General features: G+C 37.4%; 1 protein-coding gene and 2 pseudogenes across 2 annotated transcripts; all 3 read right to left on the bottom strand.

Moving 5' to 3' along the window:
* Window positions 1-2,742: 2,742 nt before the first annotated feature.
* LOC111339492 (uncharacterized) lies at window positions 2,743-4,071 on the bottom strand (annotated as a pseudogene).
* A 1,479-nt stretch (window positions 4,072-5,550) lies between these two features.
* On the bottom strand, window positions 5,551-9,677 carry LOC148736412 (histamine H2 receptor-like; annotated as a pseudogene). The gene is made up of 2 exons (XR_015999281.1): window positions 9,205-9,677; window positions 5,551-8,429 (listed from the first exon to the last, which is right to left on the bottom strand). The product of XR_015999281.1 is annotated as a histamine H2 receptor-like (transcript).
* A 124-nt stretch (window positions 9,678-9,801) lies between these two features.
* Window positions 9,802-12,173, bottom strand: LOC148736413 (uncharacterized). The gene is made up of 2 exons (XM_088755047.1): window positions 12,048-12,173; window positions 9,802-11,131 (listed from the first exon to the last, which is right to left on the bottom strand). Exon 2 carries the CDS (start codon window positions 11,070-11,072, stop codon window positions 10,287-10,289), a length of 786 nt encoding a protein of 261 aa, XP_088611173.1. The 5' UTR covers window positions 11,073-11,131; window positions 12,048-12,173; the 3' UTR covers window positions 9,802-10,286.
* Window positions 12,174-12,522: the final 349 nt, after the last annotated feature.

Here is a 12,522-nt window from a genome sequence, read left to right on the forward strand (position 1 = left end):
GAAAAAGCAAGACATTCAAAATCACAAAAAAATAATTCATGCCAGACTGTTAGAATATTATATCAGCTGGGGCAGTGTGGTCACATGTAGATTTAATTATTTTACAGATACTGTGGCTCTGTTTAGGTCCAAATATTCAACTCCACGATGTGACACAGCCCCTTTAGTAACTTACAGTTAATTCACAGAATTTTCACCCACCAGTAACTTCAAAAAAAACTCGTGAAAATTTATTTTAAACTGACTTTGAAACCTTCTCTGAGCCTGCAAGCAGCTGAGAACAGTAAGAAGAGATTGTATTTCTTACAGTACATTCAACACTTCTGACTGGGTCGTATGATTGATAATATTATAAATCAAGTGTATTTTCAGGGAGTAACAAGAATGCCATAAATTGCAGTTTCCATAGTGTAAGAATTTTGTGTGTCCCACTCAAGCAGAACTTGATTCTTATTTTTGTACTCAGGTTAGTTCATGTGATTTCTTGTACATATATAAACAGTTTATAGGCATGTATATGTTGTAGTTCAATTTTATACTTGGTTCAAATTTTATTTTCCTTTGTTCTCGGTCATGTTCAGCTCTCTGGTGTTTTTAGCTACTTAGTTATTTCAGGGAGTTGGTAACCCTTAAACAAGTTTATCAAATCAGTTTTTTACAAATGACTGTAACTCCTAAATTATGGAGTAATAAAGTTGTTGTTGTTGTTCATGTTAATGTATGATAATGAGTTTGAAACAAAGGAAAATAAAATTTGAACCAAGTATGAAATTTAACTACAACATATACATTATCGTCATTGTATTTTGAGGTAGACTCTTGATGAATTGCAATTCCTGCACATGAAATAAGCAAAGTTCTGTTGATTCTGTATTGACTACTACATTTGTAAATCGAGGAATATTGGAATTCCCTGGGAGTTAGATTTAGAAAAATAACGTGGAATAAGTACTGAAATCACTGGAATTCTTAGTAGGTAAACAAAAACTGTAGGAAATTCTTCAATAATAGACACATACATAACATTAAGTGTATTTCTTGGGGGAATCCCATGTCTGACCCCCTACGGTGGCCCATAACTGCAAAACACAACACAAACACTGAAAACACAACACACACAAACTGAAAACACAAAACACAGACTAAAAACACCACAAACTTATTTGAAACGCAATACATTATCTGAAACACAACACACAACTAACAACACGACACAAACACTGAAAACACAACACACACAAGCTGAAAACACAACACACTTTCCTGTGTTTGTGTTGTGTAGGTGGCCCATAAGTGCAAAACACAATGTGTTGTGTCTCAGATAAATGTGTTGTGTTTTCAGTTTGTGTGTTGTGTTTTCAGTGTTTGTGTTGTGTTGTTAGTTGTGTCTCAGATAAGTGCATTGTGGTTCAAATAAGTTTGTGGTGTTTTTAGCGTGTGTTTTGTGTTTTCAGTTTGTGTGTGTTGTGTTGTCAGTGTTTGTGTTGTCAGATACAATGAAATATATAAAGTTCATATATTTTGAACTGCGGTATTAGATACGTATGATGCACGATCCTCGCAGTAGATAGCGCTATTTAAGCAATAGCGAAAATCAGACCTGAAAAAAATCAGGCCTGCACGGGATAACCTATAATAAAGGTTATTATACGTGCGATAGGTTATTATACGTGTATCATTATACGTGCATCATACGTATCTAATACCGCAGTTCAAAATATATGAACTTCATATATTTCATTGTATCTGATTTATCACTTTCACGGGTTTATTACGAATCAACTTAACGGCCTGCTCCCAGTTGGCTTGTTAGCTCAATTGGTAGAGCGCTGCACTAGTATCGCAGAGGTCAGTGGTTCGAGTCCCGTACAGGCCTGATTTTTTTCAGGTCTGATTTTCGCTATTGCTTAAATAGCGCTATCTACTGCGAGGATCGTGCATGATACGTATGTTTGTGTTTTTTTTGCACGTATGGGCCACGGTACTGCATGACCAGTGCATTTGAACGGATTTATTTACGGATATGATATGTGCCAGTAACAGTGAAAAGTCACATGCCTCATTCCTCATGCAGCCGAGGAGATACACTACAAATGTGCCCAGACTCGATACTTAAAATATCCGTCCAACATTAAAAGCAGGCTTAGGAAACCCAAGCTTGATATTTGAATAGTACTGAAAAAGGCGTTTAAAAATATGAGCCAAATCATTTGAGTAATGAAACACGCCTCCCGGTTAGCTCAATGGATAGAGCGCTGGACTGTAGTGCGGGAGGTCGAGGGTTCGAGCCCCGGCCGGACCAACACTCAAGGTCTTAAAATAAATGAGAAGAATTTGCTACCTTTCTATAACATCAAGAAATGGTTAGATATTCTAGTCTTCTCGGATAGGGACGAATAAATGGAGGTCCCGTCTCCTGCAGGGTTGCGGCAGGAGACGTTAATTTCCCACACACGAGATTACTGTGTGATGGATGTCCTCCCCTGGGGTGGGATGGGTGGATTAGGACAGCAGGTCCACATCAGCTATTACAGCTGCCAACTAATCAACCTGCTTAAAAAAATAAATGAACTTCACAACTACAGCGAATGAACTAACGATAATGCCGTCAAATTAAACAAGAAATATAATTTCAAGGAATGAACGTTTTAAAATCGCTCATAAGCTGGTCTAATTTTTTTCTAACGGCTCGCACAAAATGACAATACCGAACTGGAAACCGACGCCGGTATTTACTAGGTTCTACTTATGCAAAACCTGCGCCAGTTTCAGGAGAAATTATTGATCCTCCTTCCTTCGCTTCTCTGCTCTTTCTTCCTCTCGCTTCTCTCTTGCCGCTTCAGCTTCGATGAAGCTCTTGTCAGCCGCTTGCTGATACTCCATAAAGGACTCAAACATTTTGTCAAATTTTGTAAAGACATCAGACGCGGTTTTCCTCTTTTTATTTGCCTTTAAGACGGCCGACTGACGGGATACCGGCTTCTTTGTTTCGTCGGCTTCCGTTACACCTGAAGGAACAAGTTACATGGCGACCGCCAAACCTTCAAACGGTTGCTTAAACATGAAAGCCAAGAGAGACATAAAATATGATAAATTGACTTTTGGTTTAGTTATCTCAATATTACACTGTAATATACGGATACACCTGTCTCTTATCTCCTTGTACGCATTCAAAAACTCTCCAAACGTATTGATTGAATTGATTATTACTTTTTTTGAGAAGTCAGATTTTAGAGTTTATATTGTAGATTAATAATTGTTGTTAACTAGACTGTTGTCCCCAATATTAGCTTGTGCCTGTGCTGCTAAATATTTTTGACACTGAAACAAACTTGGGTTGTGACGTTACTTTTACAGACGACGATAGATGTTGCTTTTGAACACCATTGTATTGTCTGGCCCTCCAATCGGAGGGCCAGACAATACTTACCTGTCACCGCTGTCACAACTTACAACTTACACAACTTACCTGTCACCGCTGTCACACAGTTGAAAGGTTTCTCAAGGTTTTCGGACCTTTCGTTGCTGCTGCCAGGGATGTTTACGTTCGGCTCAACGTTTTCTGCTTTTGTTTTTTCTCCATCACCGTCGCCATCAATGGAAATTGTTGCGGACTTTGTAATCACCTTTGGATTTGTACATGGCTTGTCCGTCATTAGCTCGTCCACTTCGTCAAAGAAAGCCCGCTTCTTCTTTGGTGTGGCATTTCCCGTCTTGGTGCATGCGTCTTTGTAACTTCTGTACGCGCTTATCAGTGTGAATTCGTGTCTTGCAACTGCTGTCGTCTCTGTCTTCGTAGCCTGCAGCTCGAAGATATGCTGCAATTTCTAGCCATGTAGTCTTTTTTCGTGTACATGATTTTAGCTTAAGCTGGATATTCTCGTCTCCCCACTTTTCAAGCAACAGGAGGGTTTCTTTATGCTCCTAAACTCCTCCGCGCGTTTTGGTTTCTGTCGCCATTTTGAATAGGTTTTATCAAACACGATTGTTAAACTACCTGACGAGGTAATTTTGTTAAACACGGTTTAAGACGCGTTTTCTTAAACGCGTCCGCAGTGTGAACGGCTAGTCCTCTTAAATATGTTTATCAAAAGAAGTTTAAAACATCTTTAAGCTTTGGTGTGAACGGAGTATAAGATTCTTCTATCTCAGTATTTATTATAGGTTAGTTTTTAAGTCTTAGTTAAATGGGCCCGGCTCTTTTGAAGACCACTTATTAGTGATAAGGATTCCGTGGCTAAATAAAGACTGATTTATTGATTTATTTATTGATTGATTGATTGTTGTTACAGTTCTTTTACGTGTTAGGGGCCGACCATTAGGCTTTTGTACATTATGCCAGCATTTTTTCGAGCATTTTACTGAGGCAAAAGCATTGAGCATTATTTGAGCATTTTAGTGTCATTTTCCCGGAAAATTAATTTTTTGCGAGAAAATAAAATAGAAATTAACTTGTTTGAGTCCCGCTTTTAATTCAAGAAAAAACCTAATACAGCTGAGTGGAGACTGAGGACAAGTCAGCGGTTTTGCCTTTCAAGACTCAAAAGGTGACCATGTTTGTTTTCTTCGTGACCCGTGTAAGTTACACGGGTTAAGAAGAAAACATAAACCTGTATACGTTGCTGTTACTTGCAACACTTGTACGTAAGTGTAAACTTTCAAATTAATTAAAAAAAACCTTTGTATAATGAGCATTATCCGAGCATTAAAGTTACTTTTTGGGGGGAGACCGAGCATTTTAGAGGGAAAAATGGAGCATTAAGGTGGAGCATTTTAGTGGGGAAACAAAAGTATAATGTACAAAAGCCTACCGACCATTTAACTCTTTAGGGTGGGAGTGGGTGATTTTGAAAAAAATTTCCTGCAAGCGCTTGATAGAAGAAAAAAAATTGCATGCAGCCCAAATGTAACATAAGAAAAAGGGCATTTAGAACGGAAAAAATATCCTGCACAGCAGATTGCAAGAAAAAACTTCTTAATGACCAGAAATCACCCACCCCTCCCCCTCAAAAGTTAAATGGTCGGCCCCTTAAGCGCAGTGACATTGTAATTTGGCGGAATCGCATGATTCGGGTTACAAATGAAACTGACAGTCCGAGTGCATCCCTTGATCACAATGAAAAATTATTTTGCACTCTTAGTGCGCACTTTTTACTTGACGGCTTGAGAAAGATAACGAATAAAAAATTAATTTGAACGAAGAACCTACAAATTCTTCATCTTTCGGCTACGAATCATCATGTTATCTCATCTATATTGTTTGATTGTAGTTTTCACACAAATGTTAATTATAACAAAATATACGTTTATCCAAATATTTGTCTTCATTTTCATCAAGGAGCTTTCGATGAACCCACCCTTATTGTTTTTTCCAACTCGAGCACGTGGGGATGAATACTTTCCATAGCTGAGCATTTTTAAAATTCGTTAAAAAGGGAGAATATTACCAAATCAGACTTTTCATAAATATTTTTCGATGCATTTCCCAGTTCTAAAGAAAACGATTAATTAGAATTCCTGTATGTAGTATATGCGTGACAAGGAAGGTGACAAGAATTAAGATGTGCTTTCTTTTTCATGCTAAGAATGAAAAAAAAAAGTCAATCGTACGCAGTAATTAATTCTACGCCTTTCTTCAATCCCACTCTGATAGTTACAGTTGAAAAGTAAATAGAACCCAGCGCCCTTTAATTCATTGTTATGTATAATTATGCATTTCGGTATGTTAGTCGAAGACCAGGGAACGAAAAAAAATTTACTTATTTATTCTATCTATTTATTTATTTAGTTGCTACTTACATACACACACACAAACGCACACACGAACACACATACACACACACACACACACACACACACACACACACAAATAAATTAGAGTTGTTTTTAGCAATCTAAAATGATAACTTTAATAATATTATTTCACAGCAATCTATACTTAAACTAGATAAAATTACAATTTAGGGTCATCTGCAAATAGGACGAAAAAACCCCGTAGCCTTAACCTTAACCCTTTCTGGATCACCAGATTTGAATATGGGACGAACTTTCGTTACTTTAAAGGTGTCCGGAAAACACCCAGTCTCTAAAGAGAGATTAAAAATCTTTGTTGAGGGCTCAACAATAATTTATTTATTTATTTATTTATTTCATGATTCGCCCGAGGGCAGGTGATAATATAATAGGACTCTAGGTCCCCTATAAAATATCAACACCCAAACCCAACCCCGAGTATCAAAGAGAAAGGTGGAAAACCAATCGCAACCCAAAGTACCCATTAATTTTTTTTTTTTTATATAAGAAAAGAGAAAAAGTAACAACAATTAGCAACTACAAATATTCATACGATTAACTCTACGACATTAAGGACAATATAGCTTATATGAACGAATGTTGTCTCCATCAAATACCAATTTAAGCCTTTCAAAGAAGAAATACTTTAACTTATTTTTAAAAGAAGAAATGGAAGCTTGTGACTTAATATTATCGGGAATGGCGTTCCATAAATTAGCTAGACGGTTGAAAAAGGAATCGCGAAACAAACAAGTTTTGAAAGGCGGCGTATCATGATAAATGCCTGAGCTGCCACGGCGGGATATGCTATTGCAGTACTGAATGTAATTGTGAATGTTTAAGTTAATATCACCAGACATGCATTTAAAGAAAAAAAACTAGGTCGAGGTACTCGAGCCAATAATTAAGCGGTAATAACTTTAGCCGCAGTAACCTATCCTTATAACTAAGGGTGTCTGATTTGCAAATAAACTTGGTAGCACGTCTTTGAGTCTTTTCAACTAACTTAAGGTCTTGGATTATGGATTGAGAGGCCCACACCTAAGGTGCGTAACAGAAATAACAACGCATCAAAGATGTATATAACAAAATTAATGTCTTAGTGTTCAGTAAGGAAAAGCAGTTCCTTTTGATGAATCCCATCTTTCTGTTGGCTTTCGAGACAATTGCTGTTAAATGATGGTTCCAGGTTGGATCTTTTGTGATCGTGATACCAAGATCTTTCTCTTTAGTTACCACTTCCTTGTTGCTTCCTTACAGTTAAGTAGCTCTCAAACCATTTAAGTAGAGGGCCGTCAACCCCAAAGTAGTGTAGCTTTGACAGAAGTTTTTGGTGGCAAACGGAGTCAAAAGCTTTTGAGAAATCAAGGTAAATGATGTCAGTTTCCAATCCTTTGTCGAGATTACTGCCTATTTCATGAAAGACTTGAAGCAGTTGAGTGGTACACGAAAGTCCTTTGATGAAACCATGTTCCATAGGAAAGAGAGCTTCAGATATGTGTGGGAGAAGACGTATCAGGACACATTTTTCTTGAATCTTGGACAGGACGGACAGAAGTGAAATAGGACGATAATTGGCTACGTCTTCCTTGCTATCTCTCTTATGTCAATAATGTCAATAGCGGGTTTAATAATTCTCATCGGAATGTTGTCAATGGTATGAACTATTTGTTTAAGTTCTTCTCCAAATCAAACCGGGCTTTCCTGAGTAAGGTTCTCTGAAGGAAAAACTAAGGTTGGAAGTCGTATAAGGGATCTAAATGACCACCCAGACCCAGCCAGCGGATGGATCAAACTATGGAAATCACGGTGACAGCAGAGTATCTGCCAAAGGGTATTCTTAAACTCTGGCATTCTGAACGGATAGATTGCTACGTTAATAAGAGAATTGCTAAATTGTAATACCCTGACGATTAATGTTGTCAATTGCAAATAAGGAAAACTTGTAGTCACGCCCAAATATGTCAATACACTAAGAATTTGAAATGGAAGCCAAGCGAAAATAGAAGCTCCTGTTATCAAAAATAAAGTCTTAGTTAATCTCGCTTCTCTTAAGCCGACATGATTTTGTATACCCACTGCTGATCTTTGATTCTTCCAGATAACATAATATGCCCTACACATTACTAAAAGAGGCGCTGCAGGACAAAAAATCAGAAGGCCTATTAATAACTTTTTAAGAGTAAATAATAAAAATGCAGTTATTGCTGCTATGACCCATGGTGTGGCAATGGCACAGATGTAAGCACGAAGTCTCATAGTTCTGTGACGATGAGGCCAGACAACGGCAAACATCCTCTCGAGGGAAATGACGCCAAGGGTGTAGATCGAAGCTAAGGCTGTGAAAACGTCAACAAGGAAGAATACTTTACGTACTGTTACCGAGGATGTTTCATATGAAGCTATCAAAAGGGGAATGGAAAAAACCAACCAGTAAATCAGCAACAGACAAGCTGATTAGCAGATAAGAAGCACGTTTGCGATGTCTCTGTTCATGAAATATCCAAACAGTTAGAGTATTTCCAGAAACGATCAATGTTGTTAATGTTCCAAAACACCAGCGCCAGAACACGTTCCACGCGTTAAAATTCATGCGAGCGGGTCACGGTTGAGTCTTTATATCTTGCAAGAATACCCTTTTGATAAACAAACCACAAATAAAATGAACAGAACAAATGAAAAAAAACCACCTGTTCTGACAGAACAACAATGCAATATTCAATCAGGTTTCGATAAAAACCGCATTACGAACCATCATAGCGACCAGCTCCCGGTTGATTTGTTATCTCAGTTGGTAGAGCACTGCACCAGTATTGCAAGTGGTCATGGCTTTAAATTACATACAGGCCTGAAATTTTTCAGGCCTTATTCTCACTATTGCTCAAGTACTGTTTATTAATGCCACGATCGCTTTGATTTTCAACCACATTGTTAGTTTTTACCTAGTATTACCTTTTTTTCTTAATTTTTTTATGTACTTAGTTTTTCAGGCCCTAGAAGAAGATTTCTCATAATTTGACTACTTGAGGATGATTTTTCTCACAAGATAAACAAACGGCTGCAATGGGGAGAAGGTCTGCTAATAGACGAAAATCTATAGAAAGAAATCTTAAGGAGAAGAAACTGCCTCAAGAATAACTTTATAGCGAAGGCGCATATATTCGAGGTGGCAAACAGAGGAACTCGTTTATAACCTCTTTGTTGAACAGGCGAACTGATCCTAATCTATTCTAAAAGTGACATTCTTCTCGATATGTCACTAGGTCGTTTTTCGGAGTACGGAATTGTCATGTTAAATCTGTAAGATGGTATCGTTTTGAAGAAATGCTTACTGACTCGAGCTTAGGCAATTGAAATCACATATTGAACAGAATTCTGCCAGCTGACAATAAAGTGCAAGTGAATATTTACCTGACATCAAGACTTTCAAAGGCGGAATATATCCAAGCCTTCCTTCCTTTTAAGAAGGGTACACTGACTTCCGTCGTTGGAGCGTCTAAGCCTTTGTTTTCTTTGGCTGGTTTGTCTACTTTTTGATAAACGCACGATAAATTGAGCTTACAGAAATGAAGAGAGGCTTTTCGTGTTTCCTATACACAAAGCGAGTTCGTACTGCACAAGTTGAAGTTTCGAACGCAATTTGGTCGCAATTCACTAAAAGGGATGACTATATAACAAAGTCAATAAAGAAGGTAGGAATTATCTGTAAAGTGATTATGCAAAAAAAAGATACTACATATGTTGATCTGTCATAAATTGTAAATGGTCTTTAAGGTCACCTTATACCATAATTGTTTGGTAAACTGATGCTCGCTGAACCCGAGCAATTAACTAAACTTTAAATGTTTATGAGCTGTCGGTTTCTTCCAAAAGGATAAAAGTAAACTCTACATGACGATGGCGGAATAATTCCCACTTTGGCTTCCTATAATGGAACTTTGAGAATTTGAAAACTTACATTGAGAATTTGGCCATACACGAGAAGAAGGTTAACGTCGCCATCGGAAGTAAATGAAAAAGGCGTTTTATTATCACATTTCTCATGCATTTCTACCTCATAGCTTAACAGATATAATTCCTGTCAGTACGAAAACGTCAGAAGAATAGATTTTAATGCCGCTGATCTTCAACTTAAGCATCAGAAAGAAAAATAAGAGTAATCAGCAAATCAACAGTGGTTTAGCGTGGTCTGTACTTGACAACGACACTTGTCATCACAGGTAGTCACACGATTTCAAGTATAATTTGAATAACTAAACTCGAGCTTTTTTAAAGCAGTCTTCAGGAAATCAGTTTAACAGTGGTTTAGTGTGGTCTGTGCTCTTATCGACAACGATATTCGTCATCTCAGTCGTCAAAATGTAGTGGACTCACGAGGCACAGCCTCTGAATTAGACTTCGCGAAGAGGAAAAACTTGAATCTGTCTTTGTCGTCGACGTCGTGATTTAAATAAGGCAATAACAGCTCTCCTAAAGCCGGGTATTCTAATCAGCTATAAGATAGGATTGACAAGAGAGTTGGTGTGAAAAAAGAGAATGAAAGAGGATTCTAAGTGGAAATATGTAAATCCAGGTAACGACGTAACATAATCAGTGGAATAACTGAAAAAGATGTTTACAATATAAGGAAGCCACAAGGCTAGTGAGAGAATTGTAACGATAAACAAAGTCACTGTAAGTTTTCCCTCTCTGCTGGCAGCATCACGGTGCAAGACCTGCGGTCCAAAATAAACCTTGAAAAAAGTCAGAGCATACGAAAACAATATTATAAGCAAGCAAAATGCGTTGAATGAGTCCCAGAAATAAAAGAAACCTGACCATTTTCCAAAATTTATAAGAGCCACATTAACAAGTGAGAAGGACCCGCCTAAAATCCAAACAAAAGTGATTATAATTTTATAAATCCATAACTTCAAAACACGATGTTTGAACGGCCAAAGTGTTGCATGCAGCCTCTCTAAGGAAATGACAGTGATATTTGTCAAGGAACTAATAAGAAAGGTATAATAAACGGCTAATCGTATAAGTGACATATAGTACGGCCAAGAAGACCTCCAACTGTTACAAAACCATCCATAAAAATAAAACTCATTAATTGTGCAGAATCCTCCTACTAGCATATCTGCAACGGCCAAATTGATTAGCAAGTAAGCACTACGGTTTCGAAAATTACGATGCTTTCTAAAAACGATAATAGTGATAAAATTAAGAGTTACTGTGGCAATCGCCACTGCTAATGTAACAGTTAGCCAGATTATGCAATCAGTTTTTGGGAGCATCTATAGAACTGATTCCTTTTCTTTTCCGCCTTTCGTGGTAAAATGAATAACTCGTCTATCTGTTGAGAAAAGTTGAATAATGTAATAAGAGCGTACAAAAGTCGTATTTTAGGGGAATTAAAATTCCTCTATTATGCGTTTGAAATTTTAGTTTACAGGCAAATCCTGACAGGTCTTGTAACTATTTTACTTCTTTCATAGCTCATATTCCTACTGATATATCATCATCATCGTCAGTCTTCTTCGTGCTCTGTTGCGCATAAGACCTTGATACTTCTCTTCCATCGCTCCCAGTCTCTTGCAATAATCCTCGCTTCTTCCCACGACTTCCAACCTTCCTCACTTCTTTCCTTTTCAATCGATCGCCTCCAAGTTGTTTTGGGCGTGGCCACCTTTCTCTTACCGTCTGGCGACCATGTGAGGGCTATTACTACTAATATCTTTATATATATATGTATATATATTTTTAGTTTATGTAGCTTGTTCGGGTGATGACGAATAAAGGTGTAGTGAACATGACAACGAAAACGAAATTTAAAGAGTTAAGTTATGTGGTCACTTAGCTAAGCATGGTCATTTTTGTTTTGCGAAAGAGACCCCATGGTAGTACGCTTTATTGCAAAATTATATTTCGTTTTATTTTTATGCTTTTTTTCAGCTTTAGGCAAAAAACGAAAAGCTTTTATCGAAAATTATCTGCTAGCAATAGAGGGGTAAAAGTAAGCTTTTAGACCGATAGATAGCTATTATTTATGAACATCATTATGTTCCTGATGAAATTCATATTTCGCTGCAAAGATGAACACATGTCGAGGCCAAGGAGTAAAAAGGAATCGTGTGAATTGTCAGGATTGAATTAAGGGCGCCTATAAGTGTCACCGGCCAGACGAAATCTGACGTTTATTTATGCGTTCGTTCAAGAAATATACCTGCCAACTTTGTTTTGAAACTGAGTTAGCCTTTTATCACACTTACCCCTATGGAGTAGCCTGCAGGTTTCTTAACGGATAGAAGAGCAGAAGACGGTCTGTAGCAAGATGAAATAAAATCTCCAATAATTCGTGGCTTCAATTTCTGAATGATTATGTCACGAGAAGGGACTTTACATACCAAGTTTATGAATCAAGCTGATGTAAAAGACGTGCGTCCGGCAATAGTCGCCATCAAAGCAAACCGCCAATTCTTTATGCTGAAAGCATCATAAGGGTTTTGAAAGGTTCTTCAGGTTTTAAACTTCTCGTGCAGATGTTTTATCATAGGTAAAAACAGAAATCAATTATCTTCTTAAATGTGATTTACAACAAGCAGCTTGGGGTCTCTAAAAAATTCTCTGCTTTTAGTGATAATGGATTTGTTCTAAATCAGAGAATACTATTGTTCTCAGCTATCGGTGAATAACAACGCTGATATTTTGAAATTCTGCTTCCGTGGAAATTAACTTTTTAATAAT

Source organism: Stylophora pistillata, chromosome 3 (assembly GCF_964205215.1).
Source record: "Stylophora pistillata chromosome 3, jaStyPist1.2, whole genome shotgun sequence".
NCBI classification, from domain to species: Eukaryota; Metazoa; Cnidaria; class Anthozoa; order Scleractinia; family Pocilloporidae; genus Stylophora; species Stylophora pistillata.